This window comes from Diadema antillarum, unplaced genomic scaffold (genome assembly GCF_040938485.1).
Source record: "Diadema antillarum isolate AM-2024a unplaced genomic scaffold, OU_Dant_1.0 seq00000454_RagTag, whole genome shotgun sequence".
NCBI classification, from domain to species: Eukaryota; Metazoa; Echinodermata; class Echinoidea; order Diadematoida; family Diadematidae; genus Diadema; species Diadema antillarum.
The window spans coordinates 734,506-754,827 of NW_027271426.1; the positions used below are offsets into that span (position 1 = coordinate 734,506).

Below are 20,322 nucleotides of genomic sequence, written 5' to 3' on the forward strand. Positions count from 1 at the left end.
ACCTTTCCTGCAAGTTTCATCTAAATCCGTTCACTACTTTTTGAGTTATTTTGCACACGGACAAACTAACTAACGAACAAACAAACAAACCAACGGTAACGAAAACATAACCTCCTCCCTTGGCGGAGGTAACAAACCAACGGTAACGTAAACATAACCTCCTCCCTTGGCGGAGATAATGAACGAGTGAATGAATTCAAATAAAAATGAAGAATACAGTAGGTAGAAGACGGGAAATGAATGCTTTTGAATTACCCCCCTCCCCCACACGCACACACGCTTATCGTAGAACCTATTGTATGTACGCTATTTGATTCGCCAGGATGTGTACAGGAAATCATTCTGTTTTTAACCCACGGACTTTGGTCATGCTCAATAACAATGCATGCGTCTCGCACAGCGTGCAGCTTCCTTTTCATTCAATTAAGGTTGCTACTTGACGCACGTATAAAGTCGTCAGTACACGTGTTTGAGTGTAGCCTTTTTGCAAATTGCAGCTCGCAATGGACTCGCACACAACGAGCGGTGGACTTCGCTGTACACAGCTCACTCAGCTCCGCTCGCAGGTCGCGACACTTGCTGTGACTGTGCACGCGTCCACAAAATAATCGCGAGCTGCCTTTGCAAAAGGCTAGTTGGAGTGTGCTTGTCCTACAGGATCTGTGGTTTATGTTGTAGTTCAATACGACAACATGGCCAATAGCGGCGAAAAATCCTTAGGCCTACTAACTCTCGAAGACTATCGGCTTCGTGCCAAGGAAGTTTTATCCCCCGAAGCTTGGGCATTTTACGACGATGCGACTGGACGCAAAGTTACCTATCGGGCCAGCTCGGTAGCCTTTGACCGGTGAGCGTTTTAATCGCATACTCGTATGAAGCTGTTAGACGTCCACCTTTAATGCTATCATTGTTTTGTAGGTACGTTCGTATAGGGAGTATAACTGGTAGGGTTGCTTTTATTATCAATTGTGCACACACAGAGGATTTGCGGAAAATGTTCCCATGTCATCGTCCCCTAAAACTGAACACGCGCAGACTCAAATAAAATTGATAACATTAGCTGACGGAAGTGAGCATTAAGCCCTACTGGTTTCTAGGAATAATCGGCAGGATTTCAATTAAAGATTCATTTTCCCATAGGCGTCTAAAATCATCTGGGTTTGTGTGTTGTCAAGAAAATAATAAATTTCTTCCACTATAATATCACCATTTCATCTCTGGGGAAAGCTTGGTAATTTGTAGATACAAAGTGTTCCCCTAAGGAAGAAGAGCCATGGGGGGGGGGGGGGAGCATTTCATGAAGCATTTTGTCCGACAATCTTGTCCGACAAATTTGCTCTCAGCCAATCAGATGCAAGGATTTCATTAGCTTATAACAGTTTGTCAGAAAAAAAAATCTGACAAAACTCTTCTTGAAATGCCCGCTGTTGCGACACGGATTGTCGCCCCCGTCACGGATTGTCGTCTGGCGACAATCCGTGACGCTTGTGCAGTTCCCAGTTTTTGACCTCGAAGGCGACAATCCATGATGGCAAAAAAAAAAAATTGTTGCGACACGGATTGTCGCCCCGTCAAGGATTGTCGCCCAGGGCTCGGGGTGGTTCCTCCGGTGTTAAGCTTTGGTGGGATGGGTATGACTGGTAAGTTATGCGTATGTGTGTGTGTGTGTGTATTTGTACTGAGCTGCATGATATGTGATGTGTATGATTATTGTAGGTGCGTACAATAAGTGACTTGTGTATGGGTTTCCGTATTGTTGTGTGTGTGTGTGTATGTGTGTGTTTGGAGTATAATAATACAATATTTAGAAACTGTGCATGTGTGGTGGTTGTATAGTGGTAGTGGTTTGTTTGTGTGTGTGTATTCGTGTGCCTGTATGCTTACGTGTGTATGTGGTATATAGTGGCGTGTGTGTATATCAAAGGGTATGTGATGGTGCGTGTTTGTGGGCGCAGTTTTGTGCCTGCATGAGTATCTGAGGGGTTTGGTGTTCGTGGGCTACGTAGGCCCTACGTATGTGTGTTGTGTGTGAGCGTTCGTGTGTCTACGTAAGGCCCCGGTCACATAATGCTCTGCGTCCGGCGTTACGTCCAAATAAGTCTTTTTTTTTCTGCGGACACCCGGGGATCTCTTGCCGTCACCTGAGCATTTTTACAAAACATACGGGAAAAAATATGCGGGCGATACAGAGAGATACGACCAAATGCGGATACTTGCGTCCACTTGCGGATATTCTTACGAATTTGCACGTAATTTTGTTCTTTCAACTTGCATAATCTTCCGAATAGTTCGGAACACTTGCGGAGAGTTGCGACTATTTACGGAGAGTTGCGGATATTTTCGGATAGTTACAAATTGTTATAAATAATTATGTACAATATGACGATCCCTGCCAAGTCAATGTATTATGACAGCAAATTTATCACATATTGGACTATCTTACATTGTACACTGGGGAAAACTGAAATTGAATTAACGTACAAGTTGTGAAAACTTTTTGCATTTCTTTAATTTGCTTTACAATAATGAAAGATATATGAAATTTTGAACTTGAAGTTTGAATTTTATTTGTGCAGCTCAAATATGGATAAACATCATAAATGTAAAGACTACATAACATAATTATACCACAAATAGAATACTGTCTAGATCGATAAGTTAAACAGAGTAAGAAAATATTACTTACAGTCATGGAATAGATAAACGGTGGTTACGCTGTCATTGTGCAGCGATATTCATGACTTTCTGGGTTATGTTAAGGAGATTGTTATAATAAAGCAAAGCCTATTACATTTCCAGAAAAAAAAATCATTAGGACATTCGGACACCCCTCCCACACCCAAATACAATAAAAAATGTAATATCCATGGAGCGTAAAGTGGGTAAGACTATAGGGAAATACTAAATTCGTTCTCATTTTATATCGTTTATCGGTGTCCCACATCTTCCCGGCCAGAAAAGTGAAAAAAATGCTGTCACCTCATCCCCCACCCAAAAATTGCTTTCCGAGTTTCGAAAAATATACATTCAAATGTACAAGGAAAAATGTTCAGCACCATTTAGTCCATGGGCCAAGACCCGAAAAATGGGTTGTTGGTACCATCTGAGGTGGCACAACCTTTTTGGTGTCATTTTGTTTGTCGGGCATAGATATGCTTATCAAGCTATGATAGCATTTCCAAATGAGTAGCTTAGTCATAATAAATTAATTTTTAACCAATTTGGTCTCATATTTATATCCCTATACTTCTGAATCGAAACTAAACCGCTATACAAAGAAGAGCACTGCCTTCTGTATGTCCACAGGTGTTCTGTTGTAAACGCGGTGCGCTTAGTCTTTATTCAAGGCAGCGAAGGGAATATCCAAAGGGTTATGATGTCCACAGCTGTCACGCGGTGCGCTTAGTTCTTTATCTAGACCAATGTACCGTTATCATATCTAAAGTTCCTCATAAAAGGGATTATCTATACTGTTTTCATACCACCCTATCAACAAATACATCACTTTTAAACAAAAATCACTCTGTTCATTTACAATGTTATTTATTATAATGTATTGTAGTGTACCGGTACATTGTTTTTGCATTATCTTTCATTGTTGGAGGGAAATAAAGCGACATTGGCGTGGTATCAGCGTTTTCACCGTAGCGTTTTCGCCGGAAAATTATAAATAATTGAAAGATACGGTAAAATTCACGAGGAATTGCTTTTGTTGTTGCTGTTTTTAGATAAAAGCATATACACTGTATCATACGCTTTGGACATTCCCTTCGCCGTCTAGAATAAAGACTAAGCGCTGTGGACATCATAACCTTTGGATATTCCCTTCGCTGCCTTGTATAAAGACTAAGGGCACCGCGTTTACAACAGAACACCTGTGAACATACCATAGAGCTGCATTTTACAGCTCTATGGAACATACAGAAGACAGTGCTCTTCTTTGTATGGCGGTTAGTTTCGATTCAGAAGTATAGGGATATAACAACGAGACCAAATTGGTTAAAAATTCATTTACTATGACTAAGCTACTCATTTGGAAATGCTATCATAGCTTGATAAGCATATCTATGCCCGACAAACAAAATGACACCAAAAAGGTTTTGCCACCTCAGATGGTACCAATATCTGGCCTGGCCCATGGACTAATTGGTCAAGCGATGTCATGCGTATATGGGTGCCACCTAAAATGATCATATGTGGGAGAAATTTAGTAACTTGACTTTGCGGTTCTGCCTCTCCACCGCTCCGAGTGTGTTGTAGCATTCCGTCAGGTAAATGCGCTGCAGCTTGGCAACACGAGTTGTGTGGCTTCCCACGCGTCTCTGTGTTCCAATGCGAGTGGAAAACAGAAAACGTCGAAGAACGTAATTGCATCCGTAACTCTCCGCAAATATCCGTAAGCGGACGAAAGTGTTGTGATACGTTAAGTTGCGGTTGATTTCGAATACTTACGGTGGACGTAAACGAACGCAAACGGAAGGGAGGTAAAATGTTTTGCGGATGGTCTGCGTTCAAGCTATGGAGAGTTACGTTCAGTTACGGGTAGTTACGTTTGGTTACGGTTACCTTTCGTAGGTCTGCGTCCGTGGAGTCCCTCTGCGAAATTTGAACATTTCAAAATTTCGCAGGTTTCCCGCCTTCATTTTATGCCCCAGTCACACAGTGCTTTACGATGGATTACGTCCGCCGCGGATAGATACGAATAAGTGGACGCAGGAAGACACAGCGTGGACGCAGGCATCCGCAGGGACGTATGTAGACGTAACTGTCCGTAACTCATCCGTAAAGAAACGCAAAAGGACGTCGCCGAACCTGCGAATTTTGAAATGTTCAAAATTTCGCAGAGGGACGCCACGGACTCAAACTTACGCAAGTAACCGTAACCAAACGTAACTATCCGTAACTGAACGTAACTACCCGTGGCTTGGACGCAGACCATCCGCAAAAAAATACCTCCCGTCCGTTTGCGTTCGCTTACGTCCACCGTAAGTATCCGAAATTAACCGCAAGTTAACGTATCACAACAGTTTCGTCCGCTTACGGATATTTACGGACAGCTACGGATGTTGCGGACAATTACGTCCTTCGACGTTTTCCGTTTTCCTCTCGCATGGGAACACAGAGACTCGTGGGAAGGCACACTACTCCTGTTGCCAAGCTGCAGCGCCTTTACCTGAAGGAATGCTACAACACAGTCGGAGCGGTGGAGAGGCAGAACTGCATGATCAAATTATGAAATTTCTCCCACAATTAATGGTCATTTTAAGTGGCACCCATGTATACTCATGACATCGGTTGACTCTTGGTGCTGAACTTATTTTCTTGTACTCTTCGAATGCATATTTTTCGAAAAAAAAAAGCAATATTTTGGGTAGGGGATGGGGTGACAGCATTTTATTCATTTTTCTGGCCGGGGAAGGTGTGGGACAGGGGCAACTATATAAAATGAGAACGAATTTAGTATTTCTCTCTAGTCTTACCCACTTTACGCCCCATCGAATGTGTATTACATTTTTTTTTTTGATATTGTACTTGGGTGTGGGAGGGGTGTTTGAAAGTCTTGATGTCTTTTTTTTTTCTGTAAATTTAATAAGCATTGCTTTATCATAAATATCTCCTTAACATAACCCAGTACGTCATGAATATCGCTGAATAACGACAGCGTAACCACGGTTTGTCTATTCCATGACTGCAAGTAATATTTTCTTACTCTAATGTTTAACTTTTCGATCTATATTTGTGGTATAGTGATGTTACATGTGACCCTGCACCACAAAACACACAAAAAGACGCCACACATGAAATTTTAGTTGAGAGCATATTCTGAAAGAGCAGACTTTAAGCTTTAAAATGATGTATTACTCAAATCAAAGGGACTCTCCTGACCTATCTAAATATTGGAAAGAATGCACACACTCAGAAAAAGTGTGAACTGAGAAAAGAGGCTCTGAAGTACAGTGTCTATTCAAGCGCTTAATCTTTACCAAGCCGTGCTGGTTGTGCGATGAATGGGACAAAAAACAGGATGGAAACCACCGGAGTAACAACAATGAGGGGATTATCAGATTAAACTGAAATTAATAATGATAATAATAATAATAATAATAATAATAATAATAATAATAATAATAATATTAATATTAATAATGATAATAATTAGAATAATAATGATAATAATAATAATAATAATGATGATAATAATAATATTAATAATAATGATAATAATAATAAGGCCTTATTTAGCCAGGGTAGCCAAGTCAAGATCGGCTCGGTTGACCCATTTCACCTATTTTCAGTCCTCACACAAAATCAGTGTATGCGACTTTTTGTTCGTTTTGTGATGCACGGTCACATATATTCTTTACATTTATGACGTTTATTCATATTTGAGTTGCACAAACAAAATTCAAACTTCACGTTCAAAATTTCATATATCTTTTATTATTGTAAAGTAAATTAAAGGATTACGATTTTTTTCACAACTTGTACGTAATTCAATTTCTGTTTTCCCCAGTGTACAATGTAAGACAGTCCAAAATGAGATAACCTTGCTGTCATAATACACTGACTTAGCAGGGATCGTAAGAGAAAACCAAATTGTCCATAATTATTCATAACAATCTGTAACTATCCGTAACTATCCGAAAATATCCGCAACTCTCCGCAAGTGTTCAGAACTATTATGTGCCAATTCGTAAGAATATCCGCAAGTGGACGCAAATATTCGCATCTGGTCGTATCTGTCCGTATCGCCCGCATTTTTCCCCGTATGTTTTGTACAAATTTCTGGTGACGGCAAAGGATCCGTGGGGGTCCGCGGAAAAAATGACTTTTTTGGACGTAACGCCGGACGCAGAGCATTATGTGACTGGGGCTTTACGTTTCTTTACAGACGAGTTACGGACAGTTACGTCTACATACGTCCCTGCGGATGCCCGCGTTCACGCTGCGTCCCCCTGCGTCCACTCATCCGCATCTATCCGTACGTGACCCATCATAAAGCACTGTGTGACTGTTGCATTAGCACGCAGGAGATAATAGGAACGAAACATTCAAGCGACACAATTCCCACAACACGCGCAGCGCTCCATCACACACACACACACACACACACACGCACAAACGGACACTAAATTATCATGTGCACGCGCACATACACACTTCCTTGAAACCTCACCATGACGTTTTACATGGCATGTTTGCATGGATGTAGCCATGTAAGTTATGTGTTAGTATTTCAACGACTATGTCCAGAACGATATTACCCAGCAAAATGCGCTTCGAGGGCGGGCGACAATCCGTGCCGCCAACGCCCATCACGGATTGTCGCCCCGAGCAGGAGGCGACAATCCGTGTAGGGGCGACAATCCGTGTCGCAACACCCGCTAGAATACTTCCTTTACGGAAGAATATTACAAGTGGTTCGCTATCACGTGATCATATTTGATGCAATTCCTGAGTGGTATTTAGCGAGGGAGGTGGGAAGACTAACCCACCGACATAATAGCCCCTTAACTTTTCCTACTAATACTTCAGCCTATCTACCTTCGCGGCCTTATTTTTCTTCTCCAGGTACGTGTTCCGACCTCGCATTCTCCGTGACGTCACGAAGCGTTCTCTTTCCACCACGATCCTTGGTCAGCCAATCAGCATGCCCATCTGTATCGCGCCTTCAGCGAACCACCGCTACGCGCATCCAGAGGCTGAGGCGGCTACAGCGAGAGGTATAAAGTTTGTAACCGTCGATGATTACATTGGTTATGCTCATTCATCTCTTGCTCACTCATTTGTTTTCATGTATTTTTTTTCTTTTCATGCTTTTAAAGCTTTCAGATGTAATATTGAAGGAGGGTCTACATGACACACACACAAACACACGCACGCGCACACTCCCCCCATCGTATCCGGGCAATTACCCCCAGAGGGCAATTACCCCCCGGCTAAATACTGGTTAGTGGTAAGGTTAGAGTAAAGATTAGGGTTAGGGTTAAGATTAGGTTCAGGATTAGGATTAGGATTAGGATTAGGGCCAGGGGAAGGGTCCGGGGTAATTGCCCAGCGGGAAATTTCCCTAGACCCCACTCCCATACACACACACACACGCACACGCACACACACATACACACACTTAGGCCGTTTTAGACTTCATTTGGTGTTTCTCCGACATGGTAAACATCGGATTTAGCTTTAAACTCCATATCAATGTGTATCAAATTTAACTGAAGCTGTCTTTGAACTGATTTCCAGTGCAACGTTAAGCCCTATCACACCTTACCTTTGATACATTATCAAATCCTATAACGTCTTCCGCTCTAATGCACACGCATTTTGCAAAAGAATACAATGACATGCCCTTGGGATCTGTTATTCTGATCATGAGCTACTTGTGTCTCAATAAGTGAACGCATGACGATAAAGGCTTATGGAGCGCCAACTGTAGCAGTATGATAATAGTGTAGAAGTAGTAGTAGTAATGATAATAATGATAATAATAACAATATCAATAAGGTTTTCTTTAACCAGAGTAGCCTCTTCAGCGGGCCCTGGCATTATTATTACCCTATAGCGTTGCTAGGTACCCATTTATACACGTGGGTCGAGAGGGACATTGTGGGTAAAAAGCATCTTGTCCAAGGACGTTAGCACTAGTCGGGGATCGAATTCGGGTCCTCCGGTTGGGAGAAGGGAGTCTTATCGACTATACCACAGCGCCCCCACGATAGCACTGTATTGTTCATGTTGACAGATTTCTCCTGACATACACTGCCGAAGCAGCACAGCATTCACTATCATTATCCTCCACAGGGGCTACAGATGCTGACACCCTGTTCATCCTCTCGTCTCTCGCCAACGTTAGCATCGCTGAAGTCGGTCGGAGTTCCCGTTCCGGGTTGAAATGGATGCAGCTGTACCTGATGAAGAACCAGGAACACACCTTGCACATAGTGAGAGAGGCGGAGAAGGCTGGTTTCCAAGCCCTTGTCTTGACCGTGGATCTACCTGTGATCTCATACTATTCTTTCCTTATTAACGAAGATAATGCGACATCCAGATATTACAACGATCCATCGCTGAGGTATAGGCGATCTTTCTGCTCAATGTGTGCTTTTAATCGATTCATCATCTGAGGTTTCCTCTCTTATTTTCGTTTCGTAACATAACCGAAAGGGCAAATTGGAACTTTTTCTTTAAAGTTTGTGATTCTAAATCGAAAGAAGGGAGATAATAAGGCGACGGAGAAGAAAGAGGAAGGCAGAGTTAGGAATACAGAATATATGCCATTACGTCTTGTATAGGAGGTGAAATTAAATTTACGTGCACCCATGCTCCGTTGTGATCTAACTCTAAATGGTGGCAACTGCCATCATGGAGTAGTTAAAGCAGAACTCGGGCCGCTGATTTTCAGACTTTTATATTTTTGAACAACTATAAAATTGGTTGCAATACTGCTTGATACATAGTGATTGGGATGAGAAATAAGAATATTTTCGAAATTTATGACAAATAACGATGCAAAAGGATGATGACATAGCTGCTTTCCCATAAGAATGGATGAGTGTGGGCTGAAAGAAGCAGAAAAGAAGGAAGAATGCATAAATTCTACACAGGTGCCTTTGTTAAGCAAGCGATGTTGTGTTTGATTGCATTGCTATACATGTAGGCCTATTTCTCAAATGTATAAGCCTCTACTCATGCATTTTCTTGGTGAGCCCCGCTGATGCAGTCTGTTGATGGTGAAGCTGCTATACCTTGTTCAGTGTAATTTGTTTTGGGTTTTCAGAGTATTGGTTTCTTGTGCTAAGGGACCAGAATTAATTCCACAAATCTAAACATGGAAATATAGATTTATGTATTACATGATGTAAAATTATGAAAATCACCTAGAGACCATTTAGTGTAAGACGTTGGATAGTAGGGAACTTTCGCTGCACGACAGGAAGGCCGAGAAGACAGTGACAGCGACAGTCCCCGCACTCGGACTCCCGTCCCCATTTCTATGTGCAGTTTTGCTTTTAGAGTGTGGACGCAGCCGTTGCGACAAGATCCCTGATTGGCTGGCTGCAGGAAGGCGGTTCAATCCGTGCCCAACATCGGCACCGGCAGGGACGCTACTATATTTTGGCCTAGAACCGTTCTTGTTCTCCCCAGAACGGGAGGTTTTTCGGATTTTAGCGCAGAAGCAAATTTTGCCCACGGCGTGCTCAACTACCGGCCGCGTCGTGCTTGCGAAAATTCGCTATTGACGATGAGGAACTGTTTGATCCCAATCACTGCTCTCTACAGCTTATCAGAGCAATTTTCACGTTCTCTCAAGAGTCCTTATAATGGTGACCTTTTCTTCTGTTTTGTAGACCGGTCAATCTTGCCATTGATCTGCCAGAAGTGCACAAGGCAATTCATTCAGGCGACACAAATATTCATTATTACCTGGGTACTCAATGGCAACGGCCCATGACCTGGGCTGACGTCAGGTGGTTAAAATCTATGACGTCACTGCCTATCGTATTGAAAGGAATTCTTACTGGTGAGTCTCCCGTGATTCCCTAACATTGTAAAAATCGTAGAACACTTCTGTAATGCATACAGAAATGGATCCCTATGGCGGAGAAAAAACGTTTAGAGGAACCAACTCAGTGATTTCCTTCTCCCATCGAAGCTGATTCCGCAGATCACAAAATCGTGCCAAACGAGCCTCTGCCATTTGTTGTACATCGTGTAATATCACATATTAGCGAATGGGGGAATTAACCTCTAAAGAACTACAGTGCAAATGCAAGTTGACCTGTATTGATTCATAATGAACTAATTATTCCAGTTTGTTATTCCGAAGATTCGTTGTTCCAAAGGTTCGTTGTTTAAAAATTATATAAGTTTCGTAATTCCGAATATGAAATAAGATTCGTTGTTTCGAAGGTTCGTTGATTCGAAAATGAAACAAAATCTTCGTTATTGAAAAGTTCGTAGTTACGAAGTATTGTTAACCTTATTTCATTTTCGGATTACGGAACCTTTGGAATATCGAAATTTATTTCCATTTTCGGATGAACAAACCTTCGGAATGATGAACGTTATTTCATTTTCGGATTACCAAATCTGCAGGAATAACGAACCTTCGTAATGACGCCACAAAAGATTATTTAGGTCCACATGATAATTATGTACAGTATATTTTGTAACAATGTATCTATTACTTTTTCTTCAAATTACTTGTGTATACCAACAACGACAACAGCCAAAGAAACAACAACAACCACAACAACTTTCTAAACCAAGATTCTGCCAGAAACAGCACCTGTCAATCATTTCTAAAGGCCGTGTCACACCTTTCCGGGCAAGCTACGCGGGCTTGTTGCCAGTAGGGATTTTCCAGCACGCAGGAGAATTTTCTGCGTGCGGACAAGGATGTTGGCGAGTTCCGTACTTGCGTCTTACCTGTTAGAGGCGTGCTGTATACCTGCTATTTGTCTGTATTCCGTGTGACCTGCTTGAGAGCTTTGAAACCGGTCCATTTTCAGCTACGAGAGACATACGGGGACTACGAAGTATCTACGTTACAGCTGCAAAGTACCTGCTTGGGGGCTGCCTGCGAGCTGCTGCCTCTAAGGGCCTCCTACTGGTGTTCTGCATGTCTGCGGGCAAACCCCCTCGCCTCAACCGGAACGAGTTTTGAGCATGCTCAAGGCCTTGTCACACCGTGTCTGGGGAAGCCTTGCTGGTTGACTTGCGGGGAAAAAAATTGCTACCCGGACCTCCCAGGAGTTGGTCCGCACCCGACAGTAATTAGTGCGTATCTCACCCGTAGTTGCCCGCAGGTGTGAAAGATTTACCTGCAGCCAAGTTTTGAGCATTCCGGGTGAGTCGCGGGGATTGCCCGCAGAGGTCCACGCAGAACTGCCACGCAGGTACTTCGCAGTCACCTTATGCGGCCAAGATAATGACATTCTGTGGGACTTCTGCCATTCCGTCAGAGGAATTCCTTCTCTGAGTTGTCAGCCCCACGCTATTGGCACGCAGGTCATACCCGCAAGTAGAACTTAAGTAGAACGCGTCCAGCAAGTAAGACACATGCAAAACTCGCCCAAATCCTTGCCTGCCCTCAAAAATTGTCCGGTATGCTGGAAAATCCCCACACGCATCAAGCCCGCGTATCTTGCCCGGAAAGATGTGACAGGGCCAAAACTTTGCTGCGGGTAAAGAGGACATAACTTTGTATTTTTCCGGTATGCATGAATATATCTTTATTTGTTAACAATTATCAATATTCTATTCTTTGCACATTTTAATGTATGACTGTTTTATAATTCCTGCTTATTCTGTGTCATGTCTTGCTGGAAAAAAAAATGAAAATAAATGAATTGAATTGAATACTTAAGCAATAATTGACACAGATGATGAAACTGGCAGAACCTTTTTTATTATCATTTCGTTCATGGTGTCTGTATGTATGTACAAATTAAAAAATCACTTGAGAGAATAATATAGGTTTTCCCGGTCAATTTCATACTTTTGTCATTCAAGTTCCTATTCCGAGCATTCGATTTCACGCATTCCACTCTCGCAGCACTGAATCAGCAATCAAATTCAAAATCCGGTCATTCGAATTCACTATCCGAGCATTCAAATTCACTGTCGGAGCATTCAAATTCACTATCGGAGCATTCAAATTCACTATCGGAACATTCAAATTCACTATCGGAGCATTCAAATTTAAGAGAGGAGCACGCATTTCATCAATGAGCAGTCAAATTCATGTCAAGCTGGCGACGGAATCTCGTCGGTCATTCAAATTCGTGAATAGGCAACCATGTTCCAAATAACTGCATTCAATTTAAAAGAAGTCCTGAATTTAGTTAGTTTGGGGTCGTGTATGCATGTGTTTCTCATTTGGCTCTGAATATATTGGGATTTATGATGATTATCTATTTTGCAGTAGAGGTCCACCTGTTCATTGACGATTTTGAACTCGCACTTAGCAAATAGGAATATACAGGCACATGTCCCTCGGATTGGACATAAAATGGAGGTCCCACGTGTAAGAGAGTCACAACTCATGCACGTAAAAGATCCCACTTCATTTATTCATCGCAAAGAGCAGAACATCAAACTGGACCCCATATTATGGAAGACCACCTTTTGCAGCTGAATATGGGTTATCCAGCCATCTTGTTTGATGGAAAACGAAACAAACAAACAAAAATTAGGCACTGTATATGCCTACAGACGAGCATAATACGGAGGGTTGGTTGACACTTTCGAGGAAAAAAAAATTCGACTATATTGAAACTGATACTTTAACATTTTATACGTGTTGTTTGCTGTGTATTGCTGTCTTATCGATTTACTTTTGCGGGATTATGTGAGATCATTGTGTGTCAGTTTGTCTTTAAATTGATGAATTGTCATTATCATGATTATGTGGTTGGTGTTGGGGCGTTGTCAGCATGCAGTATCACCAAGAGATATGATTACTAGTCGTTGTGTTGTTTGGATGCACTGCTGATGCCTGATTGGACATTGCAATTTGAAACTTATTGAGATGAAAAATAAAGAATACATGAGCAGAGAACAATGTAGAACCTGTAAACAACCATAATTACACTATATGCAAGCCTTTATTGATTGTATTGGCCCTTTTCCCTTTCTTAAAAGTCTACTCCATTTTCCTCGTTAAATTGATTGCACGAAGTAGGAACTTGATCGCCTAAAAATGAATTTGAACGCTCCAAACAAGCTCATTGGGACTATCACGTGACTATCGCATGAATTTGAATGCACGAGTAGGAAAGTCGGTGCTCGCATTTTGAAATTGAATGCCCAATAGTGAATTTGATTTCACGAAAACGAAATAGAACGCCCATAAATGAAATTGAACGCTCGGATTCTGAATTTGAATGCTCGAATATTTTCGCGTGCGTGCGCTGCGTGAATTTGAATGTACATTAATGAATTTGAGTGACAAAAATATGAAATTGACCGGGAAAACCTATATATACAAAATGGTTCATCTTTCAGCATGGCTACTTTGCCCGTGAAAGCGCATATCTCATCGTGACAGAAAACACGGAAACACAGCAACAAATATCTTGGTTTGGAAGGATTGTTGTTGGTGTATCCAAGTAATATGAAGAAAAATAGTACAAAAAATGTTGTAAAATAGATGGCACGTATGGCGATATTCATTTGGTCACGTACAAGTGATGTTGACGGTATTATAAATTAAAATGAATCAAAATGCATCATTATGCACTGCATAGTCATTCTATAATGATTTTTCCCAAGTGACGAGGCATAGTCAGCAAACAGTAGACACCAGCACAATATCAATCTACACATGAAGAAGTATTTGATAAGCCATAACTGGCTTCTTGTTTTGCCATGCAATGAAAAAAAAAATGAATGATTCAAATACGTCCGAGCTGCTCCCTATAGTTTATATAGTACGAGCGCAAGAAAACGTCCTCACTTGGTGCTTGCCAATTGCACGAAATTGAAAGCGGGAAGGGGTATTTGTTTAAACCTATACGGCGAGCACAAGTGTCATTATGAACATGCCATGCAGAGAACGCCATCTGGCCATGCCACTAAGTTTGCTTCCTGTTTATCCAAGCACTGCTCCTACATTTTTTCCGGTGCGTAAAGCTGGAATCATATGCGATGCCGAAAACAGATGTTGTAGAACGTGACGTTTAATGTAGACATTTAACAATGATCAATCATAGACCAAGGCGGTAGGTACTAGGCGAGCCTATTACCTCTTGGGTTGGACCTAGGATCACACACATCCTATAGTGTCCATGGTAACAAGATGTTTGCAAGTTGCCGCACTATCATTTGCCATGGCAAACAATCTCACATCCCACCTGTCTCGCCGCTGCTGGTCATAGTGACGGCGGATTCTTCTTTGTAAGTTGTGATTTTCTATAAATGTAGTGCCTCTGCATAGTCTCATATCCTCATATCCTTCTATCGCTCCAGGCGAGTCGGCTAGAGAGGCGTCCGACGCCGGGGTCGCCGGGGTCATTGTATCAGCTCATGGTGGTAGAGCGCTGGATGGTGTTCCAGCTCCGGTAGGCCGCTCTTTCCTGCTTTACACTTCCTTTAATGGTTCATTTGTGTAATCAGCTTACAATCCATGAAGACTAGTCCCGAGCATACCCGGGCAGTCGTCTATTGAAAGTGCGTTATAAAAGGACAATCTGATCGTCCTTGATATTGTTTAAGCTTGATATTTTCCATTACGACCTGGGAATGTCCTATGCAATGAACGTACGTACTCCTACTTACATGGGCCCTATTTCATTAAAAGATGCTATGACAACTAGCAACTCCTGCTGGAATGTTGATTGCCATGGTAACGACAAGAATCTAGGTTTCTGATTGGCTGTTGTTACTGGAAGTTGCCATTCTACAAGAGTGGCCGTCCTAACGTCTTTTATGCAATGGGGCCCTGGAATCCAGATAGCAAGCATTAGCTGTTACTACATTGAGCCAGGGTTCGATACAAATTTCCAAGATTAGATACAGTACCTTCATGAGGAACAGCATTAATTTTCAGGTGTGAAGTTATATGGTTCCTTTTTTCCCCTACATGTTTGTTAATTCATAGATCAGCAGTTGTGATCTTAACAAATTTCATTTGTAGAGGGAGACAAATTGAAGAATTTCACACCTGAACCTTCACCCCTCTGAATAATATCTCTCTTTTATTTAACATTAATTTTTTTTTTTCATTTTAGAGATATTCATTAAATCTAACTAGGTTAGTACATGTATACCAAAGGTACATCTAATCACTCGCATATTCTTTGGACATTTTATGTTGTTCATATGGTAAGGACATTTTGCAAACTTAACAGGAATCGAACAGTTGGATAATTTTTATTAGGATACTAATATACTGAAAACATATATCGTTATGCTATTTCTTGTCACCTACTGGGTGGCGCTCCGAATGCTGCTGCTGATAATGATGACACTATAATGAGAAGCAATATTTCTTTTCTCCTGCTTTTATCCTCACCCTTTCGTCCTATTTTTTCCCTTCCTCTTCATAATGATCTATATAATGTTGTTGCTGAAAGTGGTTGAAACACTCACACACACGATCACGAGCGACGCGAGTTTTTATTCAATATTACAAACTTTACGGTCGAATTGTTGTTCTTTTTAGCTCTTCCGAATAATTACCATTATCAACCTTCTTCCAGGAATACAGCGTTTCGAAATGATTAGCTTCAGAGAGATATAGGAAATATGAACTTTAACTTACATGCCACTTTTGTTTTTGTTTTGCTGTTCTTTTTATCTCCAGATTGATGTTCTCTCGGAAGTGGTGTTGGCGGTCAAAGGTCAAGGTTTAGAGGTGTATCTTGACGGAGGAGTGCGATGCGGTACTGATGTACTCAAGGCTTTGGCAATGGGGGCGAGGGCCGTCTTCATCGGAAGACCAGCTGTTTGGGGACTGGCTTGTGATGTAAGAAGTATTAAGGGGCCTTGCGTTCTTACTCATTGAGGTAACCATTGTGTGGTAACAAGAAGGCCTATGCAATCACGTGATATTTGTTAACTGATATAACGGTGCGTGTTTTTTTTTTTCTTCAAAAAAGGGGGATCGAAAAATGACAAAAATCACGTCAAACATTGACCACTGACGCCCTATTGTCCCGAAGCACAACCCCCTCCAAAAAGACGTTACTCGTCATCCAAAAGTACCTTCGGAATTTCTGCAATTATAACCGAAATTTTGATACATGCTTTGATCTATTCTTGCTCAGACATCAGTTATTGAATGTCCTGAATCTCCCTTAATAACAAGAAGTACATTGTACATGTGTACTTAGAATCCTGCGACCTCAGAATTCTACAGCTTGTCTTTTGACAATCACCAAAGGAAGAAGAAAAAAAAACACCTAAGACCATCTGCCACTTTTATAAGGTCTCTTCGCTGGCTCTCACAGTTCACAAAAGAATCTCTTTCAAAATTTTCTTGCTGATACAGCATGTTTTCAATTTGTATTCGTCTGAGTCTGACAAGAACCATTTTTCAAAGCAAGGTGACAAGAACACTGCAAGGTTGACGAAGAACCTATGTGAGTCAAGTAAAAGGCATACGTTATTGGCGACCCCATTTTGCTCCGTCCCAAAACGCTGAACGACTTTTGTACGCTTGTTTGCTGTGACACTTATTGGCGATCGTCACGTGATGAGCAGTCGACCAATTTGGGAATGAGAATCTTTGAAAGTATTGCACGAAGTGTAGGAAGAAGAATACCAACAATACTGTAAATCATGCTTTCATTTTCTTCGTATAGGGTGCGTCGGGAGTAACGAAAGTGCTGTCCATCCTTCGCAACGAATTCGACTCCTGTCTTGGACTAGCTGGTGAGTCGTCAGAAAAGCAAACTCCTCCTATATGGCTGTTTTTCTATCGTAGAAATTTCGTGAAATTATTGTCAATGACTTAGTCATTAGAATTCTCCTTATTACCCTGTTGTTACTCCTAAATCATAGCAAATTTGATGAGAGAATTAGGGAAATGTTACGTACCAGCCAATGGAAAATCAATCAATCTCACTCCGCAATTCTGCCACTTAGCTGCCATGGCAGTATTGTGAATAAACCAGATTGAATTGAATTGAAAAAAAAAGTGATGACATCATCATCCATCCTATGGTTAGTTTGCATATTGTGACTGTAATCCCTATCGTTTCTTAAAGACATATGAAGTATTAGGGTAAAACAGTGTTCGTAAGAATGCAGAACTGTCAGATTTCGCTCCAAACTGTCTAGTACGTCTACTACTCATCGACCACATATTTTTAGATCGACCTTCATTCGATGTATTGCAAGGAAATATGGAATGGTGCAAGACGGGTTCTCAAACCCTTACGAAAGCTTATATGTTTTCACTCTAAGATTCATCACTTTATGCGACCTTTCTGGCTTTAATGAAAGTGCTTTTCTTCTGTTTATTTGCCTTCGTTATAGGCTATGTTTGGCATTACAGTAAACTTTAACAGCGTGTGGAGTTCTCTGTCATTAACTGTATCAAGATGTCAAGCGTAATTATAACCGTGTCTAATGACCAGAATATGCTTTAATGTCATGTGATTATGAACCCTCTTTTACTTGTCCGCAGGTTTCTAATCAATGCGCATTTCTCACTTGTTACTTTTCTTATCTGTACTTTTAGAACCCCCCCCCCCCGATTCCCTTTATGTTATTTCCTTTCTCTTTCTTTCTTCCTCCCTCTTTCTTTTTTTTTAAATTTCATTTTCTCTCTTTTTATGTCGTCAGGATGTACCGGTCCACATGATATTCCGGAATCTCTGGTAATCCGCAAATCGTACTTGTAGCAGCTATGTGCCGAGAGCGGTACGATGTGTACATCTTAACCCGCAATCACACAAAATCTACACTTGAAAGGCTTTGGAAACGTCTCAACCCACAAGTCCTGGGCCTGGGTTCTTCAGTATCTTGCCATCATTAAATTTGTACTTCTGAAACTCTCTGCATATACAGTATACATTTCTTTTCTTTTTCTTTTTTGCAGAAAGGTTGGATAAAAAAGGTTAAAGCAATGGTACAGTATTGGTGGAGATGAAATTTGGGCCTTAACTTTTTTTGCGAGATACCAACAAAACACGTATAAAAGAGTACAGAGCATACCATTTTAAGAGGAATTCAAAGTTTATTTAATGAAAATCGGGTTTGGAATGACTGAAATGTCCAAAAACAAAGTGAAACCAAACGATCGTAATAAAATATGGGTCCCACACTTTATTAGGATAACTGTTTTGGATATTTCAGCCATTTCAAAATCAATTTTCATCAAATAATCGTTGAGATCCTCATGGAATCACATGCTCTTTCATATTTCTTAAGAGGTTTCTCACTATTTCACAAAAATAATAGAAAACATGAAGTTAAGTCTCAACCAAAACTATACGATCCCTTTAAGTCTCCTTTGACCCAGTGACCCCAGTGATCAGGTTACGAAAAGTTATACAACTGCCTTCAGCTTCAACATGCCCTTTTGCATTATCAAATGGTGGTAACAATATTGACTGAAAGGGAGGGGGGATGGGGGGGGGGGAGTTTGACATCATTCATTTAACTCGCGCAAAACAGACGTGTGTATTATGTTTGCATTGTGTGTGTGTGTGTGTATGTATGTGTGTGTGTGTGTGTGTGTGTGTGCGGAGGGTGTAATTCCTACTTTTGAGGAGAATAAGTTATGTGGAAATTGCGATGAAGAAAAAGAAATTGCTTTAAAAAAATATAGGATTGGTTAGATGGGAAAGGGTTGTTTTCTGAACAAGTGCCTAAACGCTTTTCGTTTGATATCATAATTATAGTCATTACCACTGTTATTATTTTGTGATGCGTACTGCAGTGATTTCTTAAATGATACTATACGGCGAATTTGTATGTTGGTATTGCGACGTTTCATCAAGACTAAAGGCGGGATCGGGTGTGTGTGCGTGCGGTGTGTGTGCGTGCGGTGAGTGTGTGTGCGCATGAGTGTGATGGTGTTTTGTGTGGGTATGTGTATGTGTGTTATGTTTATGGTTTTGAGTTCAATAGGTGTGGGCTGGGTGGGACTGGAATTTGATTTGGAGGAGAGGATAATGATAATTATTGTAGTTATGATTAAAATTATTAGGTTAACAATTTAGGAAATGATAGATAAACATTTGTTTCGGTCAGGGAGGGTGCTGATTAAGCCTTTATGAAAGATTTCATTCTTGAGATGTATAATGTACTTTTGTTGCATATATTCTCTAGAAAGGGAAAGTGAAATATGACTTGATTAGGTTTTAATATTCAAAACAAAGTGAAATATGGCTTCATAACTTCATAAGATGGAACTCAATACATACATTCAAAAGGAATACAATGCATATCACAAAAAGTATTGTTTCGTAAGTATTGATTAGTTGGTTTGACTTAAATACACCAGATTTATTGTTATTGTCGATGCATAAGAGAGAGATTAAACATTAAATTTTGTTGAAAAAGAAAATGTTGGAAAATTATGTTGATTTTGACTTCAACTACATTTGTATGTTTTGTTTTGTATCCAGAACGGATTTTATTTATGTATGATTTGAGAATGGAATCAAGGAAGATTTAGTGTGTATGAGTGTGTGTGGGGAGTGTCTCTGTGTGTGTTCGTGTGTGATAAGCTTTCTGTAATTACTATTTTCGGAAGATTAAAGCATGAAACAAAATAAAACTTCTGGTGTTGATGTTACTGCTCCATAGAAATAAAAGCACGGTTCTGTGACGACGTAATATTCAGTATCTTTTTTTTTTGGG

General features: G+C 40.9%; 1 protein-coding gene across 1 annotated transcript; it reads left to right on the plus strand.

Moving 5' to 3' along the window:
• Nucleotides 1-691: 691 nt before the first annotated feature.
• On the plus strand, nt 692-18,371 carry LOC139732862 (2-Hydroxyacid oxidase 1-like). Its single transcript, XM_071643701.1, has 8 exons — nt 692-847; nt 7,573-7,724; nt 8,806-9,076; nt 10,353-10,525; nt 14,977-15,068; nt 16,313-16,474; nt 17,313-17,382; nt 18,298-18,371. Exons 1-8 carry the CDS (start codon nt 693-695, stop codon nt 18,354-18,356), a joined length of 1,134 nt encoding a protein of 377 aa, XP_071499802.1. The 5' UTR covers nt 692; the 3' UTR covers nt 18,357-18,371.
• Nucleotides 18,372-20,322: the final 1,951 nt, after the last annotated feature.

Coding starts and splice junctions, on each gene's coding strand:
- LOC139732862 (XM_071643701.1), top strand. CDS start 693: ATGGCCAATAGCGGCGAAAAATCCTTAGGCCTACTAACTCTCGAAGAC. Junction 7,725..8,805: donor TGAGGCGGCTACAGCGAGAG/GTATAAAGTTTG, acceptor TATCCTCCACAG/GGGCTACAGATGCTGACACC. Junction 9,077..10,352: donor TACAACGATCCATCGCTGAG/GTATAGGCGATC, acceptor TCTGTTTTGTAG/ACCGGTCAATCTTGCCATTG.